The sequence below is a fragment of the Brienomyrus brachyistius genome, chromosome 23, assembly GCF_023856365.1.
Source record: "Brienomyrus brachyistius isolate T26 chromosome 23, BBRACH_0.4, whole genome shotgun sequence".
NCBI classification, from domain to species: domain Eukaryota; kingdom Metazoa; phylum Chordata; class Actinopteri; order Osteoglossiformes; family Mormyridae; genus Brienomyrus; species Brienomyrus brachyistius.
This window is the reverse complement of record NC_064555.1, coordinates 17,780,626-17,800,556: the sequence shown is the minus strand read 5'-3', so window position 1 is coordinate 17,800,556 and position 19,931 is coordinate 17,780,626. Positions and strand designations below refer to the sequence as shown.

Here is a 19,931-nt window from a genome sequence, read left to right as displayed (position 1 = left end):
GCTTCTCCTGACATGCATGTTGAGTGAACTTGTAAAACTATTTAGCCGTCATGCTTGCTGTCTCTTCAACAACGAATCCAAGCACAATTTGCCTGACCAGACTAATCAGTGTAATGGAGTATTACAACAATATGACTCAGCGTAAGCTACGATAAACTATGACAAAAAAAAGTGTGTTGCATGGCAAAACACGGAACGGCAGCGAAGTGGCCTTATATGTACCTTGGATAAGGTAAAAGCTTTGAATGAGCGCTCGGCGCGCACAACAAAGGGCTGGCGCGACACTCCCCTCTTGGCGCAGTGAGGCGCACATTCGGCCCTACCTTCCCATCATGCAGCGCGCCCGCCTGCCCCCACCGAGTCGCCATGTTGTCGGAGTGAAAGCTAGGGAGTCGGAGAGTTCTGGGGCTGAAATCCGTTACCATCCACCCACTCCGCCTGTAAGTAAACGGGTCGACTGGAGCCGGGCGTCCGCTAAAAACCTCATTTCGAAAAACGCCGCGTGCATTTGGTAGATTCTCCGGGTTTACGGGCATTTTAAGAGCATTTCCAACCTGTGTTGCTCCCCCCCCCTCGGATTTCTCCCGTCTCTTCCTTCTCTTGTATCTGTCTTCCTGTCCCGAATGCTTGGGCCTCTATTGTTGTCGTTACCTACATGCAGACCGGTAGGAGCCCCCAGAGCCAGGGAACAGGTTGAGTTTGCACAGATATTCATAATGTCTTTTTCCGAAAGACGGCGTCTCGCGACGGTAGTGTTGTGTGCACCGGTTTGATCTGTTCCTCTTTGGCTGAGCGAAGGCCATGTATTGTCGCCGGAGACGGGCATTTTGCCTGTGTTTGCTGCTGTTAGCCAGCAGCAGCAGCAGCAGCCCCAGTCGGCGTATCTCCGGATCTCGCAGCTGAGCTCGCCCTCCGATCCGAGCGGCTTGGCCGCCGCTTGCCGCCGTCGTCTCCATTTGCCGATGTTTTGTTCATGTTGACAGGCAACTTCGGTTTGTTTACTAACGTTACCGATTCGGTGCGAGCGTCAGATGCACTGGGGCGGCGTGCAGCCCTTTGCCGCGAGGTGGTAATTAGTATTTTGATAATGATTAACCTCGTGCTGGCCAGTAATTCACGTTTCCGGGACGGTGCCTGTACCGATCAGCATGGAAGTGGCGGACGAGTGACTGTCGAGTTCCGGGTGTTTCTGGGTTATGTGCAAATGGACTAACAAAGAGCAGGCTTTTGCGCGCCATACTTTCTCGTTATATATATTTATATCGGGTTAGTTTTTGGTGCAGGGGGGGCTTCGATCATGTCGATGGCCGAGTTGTCAGTAGGGACCGACATGTTCCCTCTTTCTGAAATGTATGTCTATTTAAGGTAACAATGTGATTCACTTTCCGTAGGATAATGGGTCTCCAGTTGAGGTAAACCTGTATGCATGAATGTCCAGTAGCCTGGAGATTTTATATAATATACCTTTTTTTCGAAAGGTGACTTCCTGCACTATTGTAATTGTGCTGCACACTGAGAGAATGGTTCACAATAACATTTTCCAAACTAGCTTCCTGTATATTCAAGCTCCGGTCTCTAGGTGGCACCTCAGTAGGGCTTAGATCTTGCTGTGCTTGGCCCCTCACTAGATTATACTCCTAGGTATCCCCCAAACCCAGCTGCCACCCTCCGCTGTGCCAGCCTCCCCAGCCCCAAGTGTCCTCCCCCTAACCTGCAGATTGCCACCAATGATGTGGATCCACCTAACGCTGCGAATTACACAAGTTCAAAGGCATTCGGCCTGTGTGACTATAGCCAGGGGCTGTGGGTGGGACTGATGGAACAATTTGAAACTGAATCTTCACAAGCAGAGGGGGAAACTCCAGCATTGTCATGCAGTGTGGAAAAAAGGAATGAAAAGGTTATTTAAAAAAAAAAAAAGTAGCATTAAAATGGACTAAACTTTATTCTTAGTGATTTTAATGCATTATTTTTTTATCTGCAGTTGTGCAGAGGATGGAGTGTCTGCATATATCACTGTCTGTTTCCACCTTTTCCCAGTTTTCATACACTAGCAGATTACAAACCTCACCTGGGAGAAATTTTACATTTTATATTCAGTGAACTAAACCAGGTAGCAATCTTTCACATAGCAATGAGCCACAGTGTGCAGGGCTTGCGGCCTGAGGGGGCGCAAGTAAAAATGGTGGGCGGTGTTTGTTCGGAGTTCCAAGGCCTCAACACAGTGACCCCCCCCTCGGTGACAGTAAATTTAGTTTGACACTCCTGTTTAATTGGAGCTTATTAAAGTGATAAGTTCATCCGGAGTTTGACATCAGGTATCCTGGATGTTGAACATTGAGTCTGTGTCCAGAATGAAAATAGGAGCCATTTTTTTCCGCATCCTTAATATAGTATGACAATGCAAGTGTCCTCTGGAACTGGGTCAGAACCCCCCCCTTTTTTTATATAAATGTGTTTTGATAGGACAGAGGTTTGTGTCAGGCTGTAAATTGCTGCCATCTGGATGAAACATTTCTCTGAATTGCTTTTGGCTCTTGCGTCTGTCAGTCACATCAGGTCCAGTTGTGAAGAGAGCGCCGGGCGCGAATGTCGTGTTCGAACGCGAACCTCGTGCCGAATATGCCGTCATATTTCAGAAGAAGACGGGACGTGCCGTGCGATACCCGCTACTCAGTCTGAGAGATTTGGTCATCCTGTTGTGAGAGTGTCTGTGTGGTGCTCGCTGTCCAGGTCGGGCACTGCATGGCAGCCATTTTTAAAGTGGGCCGTTCCTTTTGTGTGTCTTGCTGCTGGACAGCTGTGCTGCTGCCTGCTCTCTGTAATCACACACACACACATATACACACTCGACATGCTCTGAAGCTGCCCCCCTACCCGTCATTGCAGTATCTCTCACCAAACTTGCCAGGTCACTTCCATTCGCACTTTTTTTTTCCCCTTCCAAATTGATTCCTAAAACTTTCTGTCTTGTTAATTACTATTTTTCCCCCGTTGCTCCTTCATAATTCTCTGTTGTGGGTCAAAACTTGTGTTATGACCCACAACTTCCCGGATAATGAGGAAGAGGGAAACGTAACAGACAGGCTGAATAAATGCGGATTAAATAAAGATTTCCCGCCGAACGTGAGCGTGATGACACGACTATTAAGGGTCAGGATTTTAAAGTGATATTTAGTTTGCCGCGTGTTGGGATGGGTGCGGACCGCAGCGTTCGGCTGCTGGCCTGTGTGGCTGTACCCAGCACATTCTGGGATTTCTGCATGTCTGCCTCACAGTTGAATCCTGGTCTGTTATCCTTTATTTTCTTTCCCACTTTGACAGCTATGTAGTTTTCAAGAATTGAAAGGGGATTCTAGGAACAAACTTTTTAAGTGTGCATGTAGCATCTTTTGTTCTGTTTTACAAACAGTTTACCAAAGGCCACTCTGTTTCTCCAGAATTCTTAATCTAGTATATAGTAGCTTTTGTCCAGTATGAAGCGCCGTCACAGTGATTTGTCTGAGGGCTACAGATAGACCCAGAAGGATTTGTCGTATTTTTTTTTTCAGTGCACAAGGTGTTGCTAGACACCGATGTGGAATCAGTGCTTGGCTCTCCTTTGTTTTATCGTTGTTCAGGCGGTTTGATCTGCAGCCTGTTTGTTCAGCTCTATGAAAATTCATGGAGGGGTCTCATCTGCAAGGCACTTTAATTCCTGTATCTGTAACCCCCCCCATTCAGGAGGGTAATAGTGAAGCACTTGGATTCGTGCTGTAGGTATGTATTGAAAGTCGCTCACAGAGCCAGTCAGCGACAGGCGTCGACTGTCCCTCGGGGGTGCTCCATGTCACCGGCAATTGACGTTCTTTTGACAGCGTTGCTCTGACTTCCTCTATGTGGCAACAAAGTATCACTCTCTCATGTATATTAATTCAGATGGTATATTCCGTTTAGATTTGGTATATTCCGTTTGCCTCATTCTTTCTCTTTGTGTTTGTTTCAGGGTGAAGTTGCTGCGTTTTCCAGCAGATATTCAGATTTACTTTATTCCCATTTTAAATGCTGCCCGCCCCCACTGTGGGTCTCCCTGCTCTGTCCCATGATGCCTTGCTATCTTACCGCTTTTCTGTGATGTTATTCAGGCGCTTTAACAGCATTTGTAGGTGATGATGACTTTTGGGTCTGTTGGCACTTTGGTGGGGGCAGCTGGCGAGCCGCCATTCTGTGTGCGGTTTGACGCTGGGAACCCCTGTGCCCGCCTTCACCTGGCAGACGGCGTCATCTCGCTTGTTGGCTTTGCTCTTCTGCCGTAAATTGCAAGACATAAGCTACAGATTGCAGCCGGCAGTGTTATTTTTTTTTAAAAAAGCCATTGGATCTCCCAGCTTTAGAAGGTCTGCACTCCTCCCCGATTGCTCGCTCAGGCTTGCGCTGGATGGGTGACGTGTGTTTGTCTGGTCTGCCCTAACCAGTCCCTAGAGGGCGCCTTTGATGCCTTGGGATCTAAATTAATTGAAATTCTTATTTGGTGGGAAATTATTCTTTGTTGGATAATACTGCAGGCGACGCTCAGGCCTGTTTCGGCTTAGTGCAGTCGTGACCTGAGTCTGAGTGGCTGTAATGCAGGTGATTCAGGCTTTGCACGGAGGCCGGCTCAGACGCAGCTTTCGCTGAGAGATGAAGGCCGCGCGCCTCACGCGGACTCCCTCTGAGCACAGGCACGCCGACGCCCTCTGCAGGCTGTTCTGCCATCGCTTAGATGTTTTGGCTCTCGGCGCCTCGTGCATCCTGTGGTTTTCAATAGCAGACGGCAATTTGCAGAGAGTAAGTAAATGGTGTCTATCAGCGTCCACTGGCCGGTGGCTAATGTACCTGGATGTTGGCAGTGTTTACGATCTTTGTGCTGTTTTATCCTTTTGTGCTGTTTTATCCTTTTGTGTTGTGCTCTCTCTTCATTGTTCACAGTTGCTGGTGAAACCGCAAAATCGCTGCCGTGCTTCCTGACGGGGGCTGTCTGTGGCCTGCCTGAGTTTTCAGTTATGGCGGGGCAACAAACTTCCCTGCCCTTAAACTGAAGCTGCGGTTGCTTGTCTACCACCAGCAGGCGGAAGGGCAGCCTTTGCCTGATGTCACAGGGACGCTCTTTAAAAGGTCGATACACATTGACCATAAGTTAAGCCAAAGAATCCATTGAGCATGATGTTTCTGCCTTATGTTGGCCTTCCCAGCAACGACCAGGGAATCTGGATGTAATATTACACATACTGGAGTAACAAACTGGTAATAGCTTCTTGTCCTGCAGTAATTATCAGGACACGCCGGTGCAGTGTTTTAAAATGCTAATGCCCAGTTAAATGTTGGTAGACGGAGAACAGTTGCTTTATAATGTCTTTTGGAACCGAGTGGATGGTAGGTTAAAGATTTGGATCATAAACCTCTGTTTGTTATTCTGTTGAGAAAGCAGTAGTTCAGACTACAAAAGAACGAAAGTGTGTGGACCAGGGAATGGATATGAAGTCTTACACTGCAGATTGTCTATGCTTTTTTTAAAATGATGCAGTGATCCAGGTGTGGACAACTAGCTGCCCATCTGCTTGCCGGTAACTAAACAAACAATTGTAAATGGGACCAGTGTCGTCCGCCGTTTGAGACATTTCCCAGTTACAGCCTGCTAACTTGATTGGTGAGAACTTAAAGCAGCTGAAATGCTTGATCACATTTCACTGAGGTGGAAAATGTGCGACGTCTGTGCGAGGGCGCTGTGAAACTGCAGGGCGGGCAGTTTATCCGGTGCTCATTGTGAACCACTGTCGCCGTCATGCTGTCGTCGCCGTCCTGGGCTCTGACCCGTCTCCCGTTCCGCTGTCAGGCAGCGGTGACTGATGTGTGTCCTGCGGCAGTGTCGCCTCTCGCGTTGACATGCTGCGGTTTGTTGGGAAAGCTGGTAATTGCTCCTCTGGCTGTCAGAAGAGGCGTCATTCGGTCAGTGAGGCATCCCGGGCCTGACGGTGAGCCATGCAAACAGTGTCATTAAGGCAGCTAAAATAAATGAAAATGTGATCCTTCTGCGATGCACCGCTATGCGAATGCCGTTTTATGTGCAAGTACAAAAACGATACCCCATCAGGTATTAATTTTGCTAGTCGGCTGTTTAATATGTGGCCTAAAGTGTTCACCTTCGTGAGCGGCGATAAAACGGAACCCTTTGTAATCGAAGTGATTTTAGGGAATTGCCTCGTTTTAACCACATTTGATGTGTATTAAAGGTGAGATGCACCAGTTGCAGTTTTCTCAGCCATTCGGAGTGTAACCGGCTGATACCGATTTTTGCTGATTCTGACTTTTCTTCGATGCAAAATTATTTTCACGATAAAAGAAATTGTTAAACTTTACAGTGTCCCCCAAACTGCACTAAGTTGCAGGATTTTCTCTCACTTAAGTCCCAAAATAAAGTGCCCTGTGACTGGACAGAGGTACAAATAACATTTGACTGAAAACAAGTTGCTGTCACCCAGCTTTATCTGACACATTTTGCTTTACCAAACAAGAGCAACTGCAACAGATTAAAATAACTAAACAAATGTCAGTTACTTACTTAATTTCCCAGTGTGTTTAAATACACCGGAGACCTTTTGTCTCCTTTTTTTTAACTCGCCTTAAAATAAAAACACGCAGATTACAAGCCTCCATATAACTGAAGTGTACTATTCTGTTCCAAATAATAGGTGCAGGATATTACTAATACCAACATCACCAACATCGCATGTTATGCACATACAGTCCTTATATCGCTAGTGAGCTAGATCAAGATCAGGCTTTTTCATACCTTCATACTGTACTGACCGTATAGCGCAGGGGGTTAAAGTTTCACTAAAACATTTTTACTCTGTCATAGGAAAAAACCATAGCTAGCTTTTTTTTAATGATTATCCCTTCTCAACATTATCTAGTTTATGTTTAATAATCAGTTTAAAGTTCACCTCTGAAGTTTCACCACGTTTTCACGCTGGTTCCCCCACGGTTTACTTTGGCTTTACATGCATTACAAATTGCAGTCTTTGTGTCGTCTGCCCTCACAGTAACGAGCTTCCTCACAGACGACATGTTAGCGTGTGGCTGTGAGTGTGCTAGCAGCCGTGAGGCTCTTGCACGCTCCACCGTGCGCATGACGTGAGGTGCAGGCGCGAAACGCACTGGTTCCGTATCAGAAATACATGGTCTGGGCTGCGAACGCTGAAAATCGTCCAAATCCAATCCCTGGCCGGTCGATCGGTGCATCTCTAGTGAGTTTTTTGGTGTGGCAGTAACAAACGGATCATTTTAATGACACCAAATGAGGACGCTGGAATGAAAAGCCCATTCAGATTTATGGCTAGGTGATGTTATTATTATCATTATTAATAGCTTCTCACTTAACCCAGGTCCATTATTGAGATTTATCAGGAAATATTGTAGCCATTAAAATCAGTCGTGAGTAAACGCTCTTGTGAAGTGAAAAAAAAAATGCTTTACTGACAATGCGTCTGTTGATTTTTCCCTTCTGTGAATGTTCTAGAACAACCTTGCGTGGAGGCACGCTGCCTCCTATTCACGCGTGCTGAGGAGCAGAGGGTCCCCGGGTCATTGCACTCGCTGACGATCCGGCACCCTAGTCACTTTGGTTAAGATTCCGCTCCCGTGGATGCGTGCCGTCTGTATGCTCCTGAAGGATATGCAGTTTGGCACATGGTGCATCCACTTTTTTTCTGTGTGTGTTAGGCTCGCCCTCGGAACGTTCCACTTCATCTTGAAATCTGTGTACCAGGAGTGCAGCTCATCTCTCTGACTTTCTCGTTGTCCTTCACTGTCATGGTGGTATTTAGCAGCCGTGGTCTCTGATATTGCAGCTTTTTGGTATAAAAGCTGACGTCAGTGCCTCAAAATACCTGTGCCTCCGCTTCACAGTCAGACTTGTGTCCGTGTGATGAATAGCCCTGTGTTAATGGAACCCCCACTGCCCCCCCCCAAAGGCACACCTGTGTCTTGGGTGTCTCTTTGCAGCAAAACTTCTCTTAAGCTTCAACGAATGTTTCCATCTGTAAAAATGTCCAAACGCATATCATGGAGATTTTCAAAGCTCAAAATCAAAGTTTTTTTTTTTTATTTATTATTTTATTAATATGCCATTCAGAGACGTTCCCTTGGGGGGGTGTGAGTGATGTGGGTATGAGCAGAATGTCACTTCTGTCATGTATAATTCCGCTCCTGCCGATGATCCATCCATTTCTGTTCTTGCAGCTTCACATATGTTCCTCCCTGGTGCTCTGACTTTCCGATGTGCGGATACCTTGAAGTACTGTCGCGGCAGAATGGGAATTTGGTGAGAAATGGAATGGTAGATAATAGAGGACAAGCTGCATGTTGGGGAATTGGGGAAAAGTCTAAAGATGAACCCAGCCGGAAATCCAACCTCAATCAAAAAGGAATCGGGGCCCGACTTCCCGAAACCTTCGTATCGCTGCGTCGTTCGTAAGTCCTACCTTAAGTTGTCTCTACGCTCCAGTGTGTTTCCCGAAACGCTCTTAGTTAAGTACATCTTCCGTGCGATATTGTTTTGTAAGGTTGGTCTGAGTCTCTCTTAGCTGTCTCTTATCGTTGTTGTCGGCTCATACCGCTAGCCGACTAACGTCAAGGGTGCGGTTTTATAACCAAACATCACTTAAGCAGTTTCTTAAGATTGTTCCGGAAACATTGGGGAGCCACACGGCTTTCCCACTGACCCATTCCTCTTTCTTCTTGCTCCATTTTACGTGAGTTTTTGTCACAGTTCAGTGCTAAAGTGGGACTTTTGTCCAATTTCAGTATTTTCGAATGCAAACTGGAAAAAGTCCCCCAAGTTCAACCCCCCCCCCCCCCCCCCCCCCCGGGAGTTTTTGGTGGCTGATCACAACTTTCCCATTCGGACAATTGGAGGACTTGGCTGGGTGATACACCAAGTTTATACAGATTAACTTTTGGGCGTCACAAACCACACTTCATTCATATTTTAGCAGCACCACTGCGCTGCTTTAATTATGGGCGTAAACAAATGTCTGTATAGTTCCGGAAAGCTGGAGTCCAGCCAGATATATTGTGCATGTGCGATATAATATTGAAATATCGTCCAGCCCTGCTTCCTGAATTTTAAAAAATAAATAAAAATTCTTGAAAGTGGCTGACCTGTGCAGAAGTGGGACCTGGGCTTTCCTGACTGGTCCCAGTTACCCCGTCCTGGGTGCCTTCTCACATCTGCACACTGGTGGCTTTTTGGTGAGATCTTAAGAGATGAATTTAATTTATTTGTAACTGTGTTGCTCCCTTTTGAGTGTGAATTATGATTTGGATTGAATATACAGCATATGACATGAGAAATTACTCTGTGTAAAGATCATGCTTTTTGAAACGGACCAAGATTAATGCCAAGATTAATTAATTATTGATACGGGGATGGGTGGTGTCCCTTACAGCAGGGTGAGATTCCCATTCGGGTTTGCTCCTCCGCTCCGGCTACCTTGGCTGCGCGGTGTACAGCATTTCTCGGATTTTGTGGAGACCAAGCGTCTGATAAGTTAGTCTTTTTGTTTTTATTGGAAATCTAATTTTCCACTTTTCTAAGTGTTGTGGATATTGGCAAAGTACAAAGTCGGATCCAGGGAAGAGCACCAGCGCATTGCCTCGTGATTTACGAGAAGTGCAGTCGGTTTGGTACCAGCCGGGGATCCTCGGTGTGTTGATGTGTCCCCGTCGTGTCCCCGTGTCCCGCAGGTGCTGGTGGAATGAGCGTAGCGTGCGTGTTGAAGAGAAAAGCAGTACTCTGGCAGGACTCCTTCAGCCCCCACCTCAGACAGCCCCCCCTTGAGACTGCACCTCCCAGCATGCCTGTGGTGCTCACGACTGGACCAGGAACCGCTGCAGCGGGCCAGCCCCCTCAGGCCCCACCCCCTAGCCAAGCCCTGCCCCCTGGCCAGGCCACTCCTGGGGGGCGTTCCCAGGATGATGCCATGGTCGATTACTTCTTCCAGCGGCAGCATGGAGAGCAGCCGGTCGTGGGCTACAATAATGGCAAGCACCGCTGGCCAACCGGAGACAGTATCCACGGTGATACCCAGGTAAGGCACGCTATCTGTGTGCCCGCCAATCCCAGGTACTTGCTTGCCACCCCGCCTGGCCACCAGAGTGATAGACATTCGTTCGCTTGGTCCCCAGGTGCGATCTATGGATGAGCTGAACCACGACTTTCAGGCCCTGGCACTGGAAGGTCGGGCCATGGGAGAGGTGAGTTCCTGGGCTGAGAGATGTGGAGGTGTCCTGCTGCGGGTCGGGCCCTGGGAAAGGTGAGCTCCCCGGGGGGGGTGAGCTCTGATCCTAACTTCTGATGTTGTTCCTCTATGTAGCAGTTCCTGCCAGGAAAGAAGTTCTGGCCAGAGGACCCAAGTAAGGACGGACCAAAGGGGATTTTCCTTGACCAGTGGCGGGACAGCGCCTGGGGAACCTCTGGTAAGGCCTGCCCCCCCCCCTCGCACGCCCAGTGTCATGCGGGTGCCCCGCTCACTCTAATCCCCCCCCACTTGCCCACCCCCCAGACCACTCAGTGTCGCAACCCATCATGGTGCAGCGGAGGCCTGGCCAGAGTTTCCATGGCGGCGGCGGCGGTGAGGTGGGCTCCGTGCTGTCGCCGCGCTCCGAGAGCGGGGGTCTCGGCGTCAGCATGGTAGAATACGTGCTCAGTTCCTCCCCCGCGGACAAGATGGAGCCCTGCTTGAGCAAGAGAGCCTTTGTGAGTGTGCCTGCTCGTCCCTCGAGGCTCCCCTCGCTTTCACGGCGCGCGTGTCCATGTGCGCGGAGTCACAGCTCCCTCCCTCCCCGCAGGGACCCCGTGACCCTGAGGTGGATGATGGTGACAAGCGCGAGAAGAAGAGCAAGGCGGCCTTCGACCCGGACAAGCTGAAGGAGCTGAAGGAGGTGGAGGGAGATGGACTGGAGAGCGCCGGCAGCCTGCCCATGCAGAATGGCATCGACGTTGACGTCAAGGAGCCCTTCAGGTGCCCAGCAAAGCCGCCTCACACTCCCGCACGACCCTCGGAATGGGGCGGGGAGGGTAATTTCTCGCTTATCCGTCACCCTTCCCCTCTAGCCGCACCCCAGGGAACTGCCCCCCTCCTGGAGCAGAGGTGGACCTGCTGGGCACCGGCCAAGGTCCCGTGGAGGGCCTCTCCCAGTTGACAGGCAGCGGCGGGCCCAAGCCTGTGGAGGACTTCTCCGGTGTGGAGTCTCAAGGTGTCCCCATGGACCCCATGGAGTCCGTGGGCATGGAACCGCTGCAGTTTGAGTACCCGAGTAGTCAGATGCCCATCGACTCCTCCGGCGCCACCGTGGGGCTGTTTGAGTACAATTCCCAACAGCAGGTAGGTTGACTTAGACTGTACTACAACTCCCAGCACCACCCATGGCTGCAGCTCTTACCCATGAGAGAGGTATCTGTCAAATGAAGCCAGGAAAAGCCCAGTTGCTGGTTTGTGCTTCCAGGTCGTCTTAGCGACGTCTGTGTATTTATTTCAGTCTTTATGGTACAGTGTATACATTTATTACACAGAGCATTTCAGATTTCCAGTTTAGCATGAAGCTGTTATCCTCTTGCTGGAAGTGTAACGTCATGATTTAAGCTCGCCTTTCGTAGTCTGTGTTGGGAGTCAAAGCTAAAATGAAGCCCCCCCTTCCCGGGGGGGGGGTGTAACTGACCTGCCTGCCCACCTCAGCTGTTCCAGAGACCAAACGCGCTGGCCGTGCAGCAGCAGCAGTATGCCCTGGCTGCCGCCCAGCAGCCCCACATCGGTAAGTATCCCCCCCCGCCCCATGTGTGCCCCCCTGTCTCAGAGACCTGTGACCCTAGAACCCTCCACCCTCCCCAGGTCTTGCGCCAGCTGCCTTCGTGCCGAATCCTTACATCATCAGTGCTGCCCCGCCTGGCACTGACCCCTATACTGCAGGCCTGGCAGCAGCTGCCACCCTAGGTGAGTATGGGGGCATGTAGACCTTCTCTGCCTGCTTGTCTGTCTGTCTCTCTCTCTGCCCGCCCGTCTGTCTGTCTGTCTGTCTGTCTCTCTCTCTGCCCGCCCGTCTGTCTGTCTGTCTGTCTCTCTCTCTGCCCGCCCGCCCGTCTGTCTGTCTGTCTGTCTCTCTCTCTGCCCGCCCGTCTGTCTGTCTGTCTCTCTCTCTGCCCGCCCGTCTGTCTGTCTGTCTCTCTCTCTGCCCGCCCGTCTGTCTGTCTGTCTCTCTCTCTGCCCGCCCGTCTGTCTGTCTGTCTCTCTCTCTGCCCGCCCGTCTGTCTGTCTGTCTCTCTCTCTGCCCGCCCGTCTGTCTGTCTGTCTCTCTCTCTGCCCGCCCGTCTGTCTGTCTGTCTCTCTCTCTGCCCGCCCGTCTGTCTGTCTGTCTCTCTCTCTGCCCGCCCGTCTGTCTGTCTGTCTCTCTCTCTGCCCGCCCGTCTGTCTCTGTCTGTCTCTCTCTCTGCCCGCCCGTCTGTCTCTGTCTGTCTCTCTCTCTGCCCGCCCGTCTGTCTGTCTGTCTCGCTCTGCTTGTCTTTCTCCTCCTGCCTCCCTCTCTCTCTTGCCTCAGTCTGTCTCAGTCTCTGTCTCTCCGTCTCCTGTTGTCTGTCTGTGCAGCACTGTCTTTCTCTGACACAGAGCCATGTGTCGGTCTGACGGTGGTGTTGGGGTGATGCTGATGGAGCGAGTGGGTTTGTGCTGTGCAGTGCACGCTGGTGACCTGCCTGCGTTCGCTCGCTCCCCAGGTCCAGCCGTGATGCCCCACCAGTACTACGGCGTGACTCCCTGGGGCGTTTACCCTGCCAACCTCTTCCAGCAGCAGGCAGCGGCGGCGGCTGCAGCCTCCAGCTCGGCCAATCAGCAGGCAGCCAGCCAGTCCCAGCAGAACCAGCAGCAGGTGCCGCCCCTTCCGGTCCCAATCTCATTGTGCATCACCGCTGGTTGTGGGTTCCTGGTGTGACCTGGGTCCCCTGTCCCCTACCAGGTGATGCGTGCAGGGGGGAACCAGCGCCCCCTCACCCCCAACCAGAGCCAGCAGGGCCAGCAGACGGACCAGCTTGTCGCCGCGGCCGCCGTGAACTCCGCCCTGGCTTTCGGACAGGGCCTGGCTGCAGGTGTGCCTGGTGGGTGACCTTTGACCTTGCCCATTCTAGCCCCTGTATGCATTATTGGGTGATTTTATACAATATTGTGTGAGATGCCATCTATCTCCTAGGTTACCCAGTCCTGGCCCCTGCCGCCTACTATGACCAAACTGGTGCACTGGTAGTAAGCACTGGGACCCGGAGCGGCCCAGTTCGCCTCATGGCCCCTGCCTCCGTCATCATCAGCCCCACGGCCGCCCAAGCAGGTACCTCCCCCCACGGTTTCTCTGTCAATACCTGTAATGACATCAGTGCCTCCCCAGCCCCCAGTGTAGCAGTAGCTTTGCCCCCCCGCTAGCCCATCATTATTTATTCTGCTGTGATGATCTTAATACTTTGTGATTAATCTCACTCCTCTCCCCCCAGTGGCAGCAGCAGCAGCCTCTGCCAACGGTGCCAGCGGGGGCCTTCCTGGTGGGGCCGGGGGTCCCTTCCGGGCCCTGGGCTCCCAGCAGCCAACGGCTCAGCAGCCTGGCAGTGGCCTTCCCTCCAGCTCTTTCTACGGCTCTGGCTCCCTGAACTCGGGCTCCCAGGGCAGCTCGCTCTTCTCCCAGGGCTCCGCCGGCCCCCCCGGGGGCACCTCGCTGGGCTTCGGCACCAACGGCGGCCCTGGGGGCCCCGGTGCTGGCGGCGGGGGGTCCTCCTCGCTGGGCGCCACGCTTGGTGCCACGCTGGGCGGATTCGGCACTGCAGGTGCGTTCCCCACCCCCCCGCAGGCGGCCGGCCAGCGCAGAGGTAGACCACCGCATCCTGCCCGGCATGGGGCTCTGTATGCGTGTGCGTTTGGGGTCTCCTGCATGTTTTGTGTGAAGTCGCATGGGCATGGAGGCGGTTTTGGGATCTGGAGCATGTGTTGTCATGGCGATACTGTGACTAGGTATAAAGTGACACTTGGGTGTACATATAGCACTGCAGTCCCTCAGTGTGCCTTCTCGCTCTCTGCTGCCTCCCAGTGGCCAGTTCCAGCGCAGGTGGCGGCTCGCGGCGTGACTCCCTGACCAGCAGCACGGACCTGTACAAGCGCCCCCCCAGCAGCCTGGCCCCTATCGGCCACGGCTTCTATAATGGCCTGGGCTTCTCCTCCTCGCCCGGACCCGTGGGCATGCCTCTGCCCAACCAAGGCCCTGCCCACTCACTGACACCTCCCCCTTCGCTGTCCACCCATGGCTCCTCCTCCAGCCTCAACCTCGGTGAGTCTGTGTGTGTCACACGGTGCTTATCGGCCCGGTGACTAAGCTCACCGATACGTCACACGGTAGCCTGACTTCCTCCGGTATCCCTCCCTGTGTGCTGTCGGTCACTCACCTGCGAATGGCCAGCTCTGTTTCCCGGTATTTCCCCACCTCATGCTTGGCCCCTCCCCTTGCCAGGAGGCCTGACCAATGGCAGCGGGCGGTACATCTCGGCGGCGCCGGGGGCGGAGGCCAAGTACCGGAACACCAGCAGCGGTTCCAGCCTCTTCAGTCCCAGCAGCCAGCTCTTCCCGTCGTCACGGCTACGCTACGGCATGTCCGACGTGATGCCGTCCGGCCGCAGCCGGCTGCTGGAGGACTTCCGCAACAACCGCTACCCCAACCTGCAGCTGCGGGAGATTGCCGGCCACATCATGGAGTTCTCCCAGGATCAGCACGGCTCCAGGTGCTCCTATAAGGCCGCACGGCTCAGGGGGGCACTTTCCTCACACACGTGTGTGTACCCGCACACTCACCCAAGCTCCATCTCCCCAGGTTCATCCAGCTGAAGCTAGAGCGGGCCACACCGGCAGAAAGGCAGCTGGTCTTCAGTGAGATCCTGCAAGCCGCTTACCAGCTCATGGTTGACGTCTTCGGCAACTACGTCATCCAGAAGTTCTTTGAGGTTCGTCCCAAACAGAACATGCTGCACATCGGTGCTTCTTAGCGTTGCAAAACTTATGTGTGTGTGGGGGGGGGGGGTGGGGATGTGACCTGTGTCTGACGCGCTGTGTCTGCGGCCGGCAGTTTGGCAGCCTGGACCAGAAGTTGGCGCTGGCCGAGCGCATCCGGGGCCACGTGCTGTCGCTGGCGCTGCAGATGTACGGCTGCCGGGTCATCCAGAAGGCGCTGGAGTTCATCCCGTCTGAGCAGCAAGTCATCGTAAGTGTGCAGCCTGCCGCCCCGCGGCGCGGGGGAGCTCCGGGTAGTGTGGCAGGGAGTGACGTGGTGGGGGGGGTTGTGCATGTTCACAGAGCGAGATGGTGCGCGAGCTGGACGGACATGTGCTGAAGTGCGTCAAGGACCAGAATGGGAACCACGTAGTGCAGAAGTGCATTGAATGCGTGCAGCCGCATGCCTTGCAGTTCATCATTGATGCCTTCAAGGGCCAGGTGAGCGGGCTTTTGCAGCGGTGCAGGTCTGCAGGAGGTGTGAGCATGTCTGGGGGCACTGCCTGACGCGGGACTCTGCCCCCCCCCCCACCCAGGTGTTTGCCCTCTCCACCCACCCATACGGCTGCCGGGTGATTCAGCGCATCTTGGAGCACTGTCTCCCCGAGCAGACGCTGTCCATCTTGGAGGAGCTGCATGCGCACACGGAGCAGCTGGTGCAGGTAACGCCACCAGCAGTCTCATCGGCCGGCTCCAGTACCTCCTCATGCATGTATCAGTCTCATTCTTCCTCCCTGGCGCCCCCTGCAGGACCAGTACGGCAACTACGTCATCCAGCACGTGCTGGAGCATGGACGCACCGAGGACAAGAGCAAGATCGTGGCCGAGATCCGTGGCAACGTGCTGGCGCTCAGTCAACACAAGTTTGCCAGGTATGACCGCCGGAGGGGGGAGGGGCAATGTGAATTGTACCGATATGGGCCCCTCCATACCTGGTAAAATGTCATCTTTTGCCCAGCCCATTGCATTTTGTCAGGAGGTCCAGATTATCCACTTACACTCCTGATGACCTAATGACATCACATTACTGCTAGCATGGGGGTGGGGCCTCATGGGTTTTGAAGAATGTGCCGATGAGATGGGCGATATGGGTTAATTAGTCTGGAAGTTTCCCGTCTGAGCTTGACTGTGACCTCCGCCTCATCCCAGTAACGTGGTGGAGAAGTGTGTAACCCACGCTTCGCGGACAGAGCGCGCCCTGCTGGTGGACGAGGTGTGCAGCGTGAGCGATGGCCCCCACAGTGCCTTATACACCATGATGAAGGACCAGTACGCTAACTATGTGGTGCAGAAGATGATCGACGTGGCCGAGCCCACACAGCGCAAGATCGTCATGCACAAGGTAGCCTTTTGTGTGCATGTGTTTGTTCGCCCCTCGCGTTTGTTCGCCCCTCGCGTTTGTTCGCCCCTCGCGTTTGTTCGCCCCTCGCGTTTGTTCGCCCCTCGCGTTTGTTCGGCCCCTCGCGTTTGTTCGGCCCCTCGCGTTTGTTCGGCCCCTCGCGTTTGTTCGGCCCTCGCGTTTGTTCGGCCCTCGCGTTTGTTCGGCCCTCGCGTTTGTTCGGCCCTTGCGTTTGTTTCGGTCGTTCGGTTTGTTTGTAACGATGCCGCCTGATTTCCTGTGTGCAGATCCGGCCCCACATCGGCACTTTGAGGAAGTACACCTATGGCAAGCACATCCTGGCCAAGCTGGAGAAGTACTACATGAAGAACGGAGTGGACCTGGGCTCCATCTGTGGCCCCCCCAACGGCATCATGTAATGCCCCCCCCCGTCTTTATTGGGGCCGCCTGCCGGTCACCTCTTCCTGTCCGCTTAGGTGACTCCCTGTCAGCTCGCTCCTTTTACGAAACGCCTCGTAACTCTAGTCGATCATCTGTACTGCTTTTTTTAATTAAAAAAATGTGTGATGTTCATCTTCTGGGTGTATAGAATAGATGTACATAGATATAAGGCCTAACGGTGGCATGCTCAGTTTCCTTGTTGTTGCGTTTCCGCGCTTAGGGGGTAACTTCTTGGATTTTTGGACATCTTGAATTTTTTTTTTCCTTTTTTTTTTTTTTCTTTTTCTACTGCCGTGACAGAAGAATATTTTAAGTTTAAAAAGACCTAATTTTCATCTGAATTATCGTCCATAATCACGAGAACAGCTAAAATGCTAAGCTTTTGGCCGTTTTTCTTTTTTGGTAACATAAAGCAGACATTTTTGATTATTTAGCATGGGAGAACTTTCTGGTCTTGCTTATATAATTATATAGTGTATACTTGGTGTAGACTTTTGCATATATATAAATATATATATATAAAACTTTGTAGTTTTCTGGTTTTTGATGTTCAATCTGTATCTATAATGTATCCTAGTAGTGAACACATATACTTCTGATTGTATAATTGTACATTTGTAAACCACCTGTAATGTAAATGTGGAAAACTTGGAATTGCTTACACAACCCTTTTCGTATGAAGAAAAAGACAAAAAAAATAATAGAAACCTCTGCATTTCAGTGTATATTCACCCTTTTTTTGGTTGTGGCATAGTTGTTGTATATTGTAAATTGTAATATCAAGTTTTGTTTTGAAAAACCCTTTCTATACAGCGTTATCACTTGTACAAAGAACAGAAATGCTCCATGGTTTTAACGTGTCACTACTTAATTTTGAACTAAACGCCCACAATTTACCCACGTTAGAAGAACGTTACGTAGTGACCATTTTCTTTTCCTTTTTTTTTAAGATTTTTAAAGTGATGGTTTTTCCATTTCTTGGGGTTTAAAGAGGTTGTGTGATGCAGACAAGATAGCTTTGGTTCCACTGTAACCCACATTAGGGGCTCAACCCATGTTTTGTACAAAGACCAGTATCTGCATTCTCGTGTCTCCTGTAAGTGATTGTAACATACTGTCTTTTTTCCCTTGATGAAATACAGATTTGGAACACTATGCGGTGTACATTTCCGAAAGCCTTGTGTATATTTCCAATGAACTTTTTGCCAGCACACTTGTAACCATATGTGTATAGTAAACAAAATCCTGTGTTTGCTTATTTGCCTGGGCAACTATTTTTTGTAACTCTTGTTGTAGATTGTCTCTAAACGATGTGTGATCTTTATTTTGAAAGAAACAATCTCTTAAAATTTGATATTTGTCTGTGTGCTTGAGTGCTTGTTAGGCTTTCTGCCGATTTGCGTTAGGAAATAGATTGTGATTCAGCTGCGTATTTGTAAACATTTGACTGATCCATCCGAATCCTGATCCGTTTACTGCTGTGTAGCTCCGCTGATTTATTGAGGTTTGCGCTCCCTCTCTTTAAACTTGCACTGAAATTTTTTCTTGTCCTGCATCTCAGCTGCTGTGTCTGTCCATCTCGCCCATCTCCCTCTTTTTTTTCTTTGTGTGGCTGTTTATTGCAGTATTAGTGTGTTTTGATCCATACATTTTGCAGACTTGGGAATGTAGTGGGGAAAAAACCAAAAAGGCAAACAAGTTTGTTCCAGACTTAACCGAATATAAGGCCTTTGGTAGAAACAGCAGGATGCTTAACTGGACTGAACTATACCTTTAACCTCCATTTTAATCACATCCTCATTGATCTCTTCTGGTAATCTGGAAGACAAGCGATGTGTTACTGACTAATGGAAAACGTAAAACTCTCTAGAACAGAGAGGCAGCTTTCTGTAGTGGGGGAAGTTGTAGGTGAAGGAAACCAAAATGGACAGCCAGCAAATGGCACTCTGAAGGTTAAAGGTTTAAAAGACTGATGTGTTTTGCGTCCCCCATGTGGGACAACCGTTTCACTGCCAGTAACATATTATTCTGGGCAAAAACAACTGTTGTATATTTACTGATAACTTCATTCCACGATCCCTGTTTTGCAAAGGGTTGATTGACTAATTTTAAAGCTAAGAACAGTGATTGAAACTTTGAAGTCGTGCTTTACAGTCCCTTTGCCAAGAATTTCCTCGGTTTAGTTTAGCTTTGGTCAGCAGTGCACCTTTGACTGTCTCTGATAAGTAGACGGGTGCCTGTACTCTGATTAATTGGTTTAGCTTTTGGTCCAAATTTTCAAAACACGTCACAAACCTGTGTAATATATTACGGTGGAATCGTCATGGAAACGAGTTCTAAACACGGTGCCTGTCACTGCGTACTTGGGTATTTATGAAAGTAACGGCAGCAGTTATCGCTTGATTGTTTTGCTGGTGTAACTGCTACTTGGTTATTTTAAGTACTTTTAGTACTCATAAAAACTCACACACATATTTGATCCTGACATAAGTTTGCTCCTGCTAAGTAGCTAGAAATACTGCCTCCCCCACCAAATTTTGGACACAATTTTATGCCCCCCCCCCCGCGTGTGACAGTGTTGTGTATGTGACCTACACATCACAAAGAAGCCACTTGAGCCATTCATTTAAAACAGGCAAAGGACAGCGAGATGAGCCCAGATAAATGATTCATCCAGCACGTCTTGGTTCAAAGCTGCATTTATTAATTGTGATTAATTTGATGTCTCTGGTCGCACATGAAGGCATTTGTTTTAGTTTTAGTTTCCAGCTGGAACCGGCCGAATGGGAATCACACAGATATCACAGGCATAGCTCTAAAACGAATGTTTCATTAAAATAAATACTTCTTCAACGTGTTCGATATCTTACGCTCTGTCTGCAGGGGGCACCTTGTATCGATTGGTGTCTGTCTGGACGTTATTTGTAGTTCAAAAGCAGGTGTTGCATTGATTTAATTATCGAAATGCGCCTTGACACTCCGTTTACTGAATAGCAGAAAAACACGCTAAGTGTAAACATATTGTGACTGCAGTCTTTAAATCTGTAGCCGTTTAATTCACT

The 19,931-nt window shown here is 50.6% G+C and overlaps 1 protein-coding gene across 4 annotated transcripts; it reads left to right on the top strand.

The window, feature by feature from the left end:
• Positions 1-328: 328 nt before the first annotated feature.
• pum1 (pumilio RNA-binding family member 1) lies at positions 329-18,223 on the top strand. 4 transcript variants are annotated; one of them, XM_048992716.1, is made up of 22 exons: positions 329-440; positions 9,766-10,109; positions 10,207-10,275; positions 10,398-10,497; positions 10,584-10,777; positions 10,870-11,042; positions 11,135-11,405; positions 11,757-11,832; positions 11,910-12,011; positions 12,788-12,939; positions 13,027-13,165; positions 13,258-13,392; positions 13,553-13,879; positions 14,140-14,376; positions 14,557-14,824; positions 14,914-15,043; positions 15,166-15,300; positions 15,393-15,530; positions 15,626-15,751; positions 15,840-15,961; positions 16,239-16,431; positions 16,716-18,223. In XM_048992716.1, exons 2-22 carry the CDS (start codon positions 9,777-9,779, stop codon positions 16,845-16,847), a joined length of 3,552 nt encoding a protein of 1,183 aa, XP_048848673.1. In that variant the 5' UTR covers positions 329-440; positions 9,766-9,776; the 3' UTR covers positions 16,848-18,223. The 4 variants fall into 4 exon arrangements, with proteins under 4 accessions (XP_048848673.1, XP_048848672.1, XP_048848671.1 ...); XM_048992715.1 differs by having other exon boundaries at positions 13,553-13,921; XM_048992714.1 differs by having other exon boundaries at positions 10,395-10,497; positions 13,553-13,921.
• The last annotated feature ends 1,708 nt before the right edge of the window (positions 18,224-19,931 follow it).

What these genes read in the sequence shown, in the direction of transcription:
- pum1 (XM_048992714.1), top strand. Translation starts at nt 9,777, where the DNA reads ATGAGCGTAGCGTGCGTGTTGAAGAGAAAAGCAGTACTCTGGCAGGAC. An exon ending in GTATCCACGGTGATACCCAG is followed by an intron (nt 10,110 to 10,206) that starts GTAAGGCACGCT and finishes CTTGGTCCCCAG; the next exon opens with GTGCGATCTATGGATGAGCT. An exon ending in CCTGGCTGCAGGTGTGCCTG is followed by an intron (nt 13,166 to 13,257) that starts GTGGGTGACCTT and finishes TCTATCTCCTAG; the next exon opens with GTTACCCAGTCCTGGCCCCT.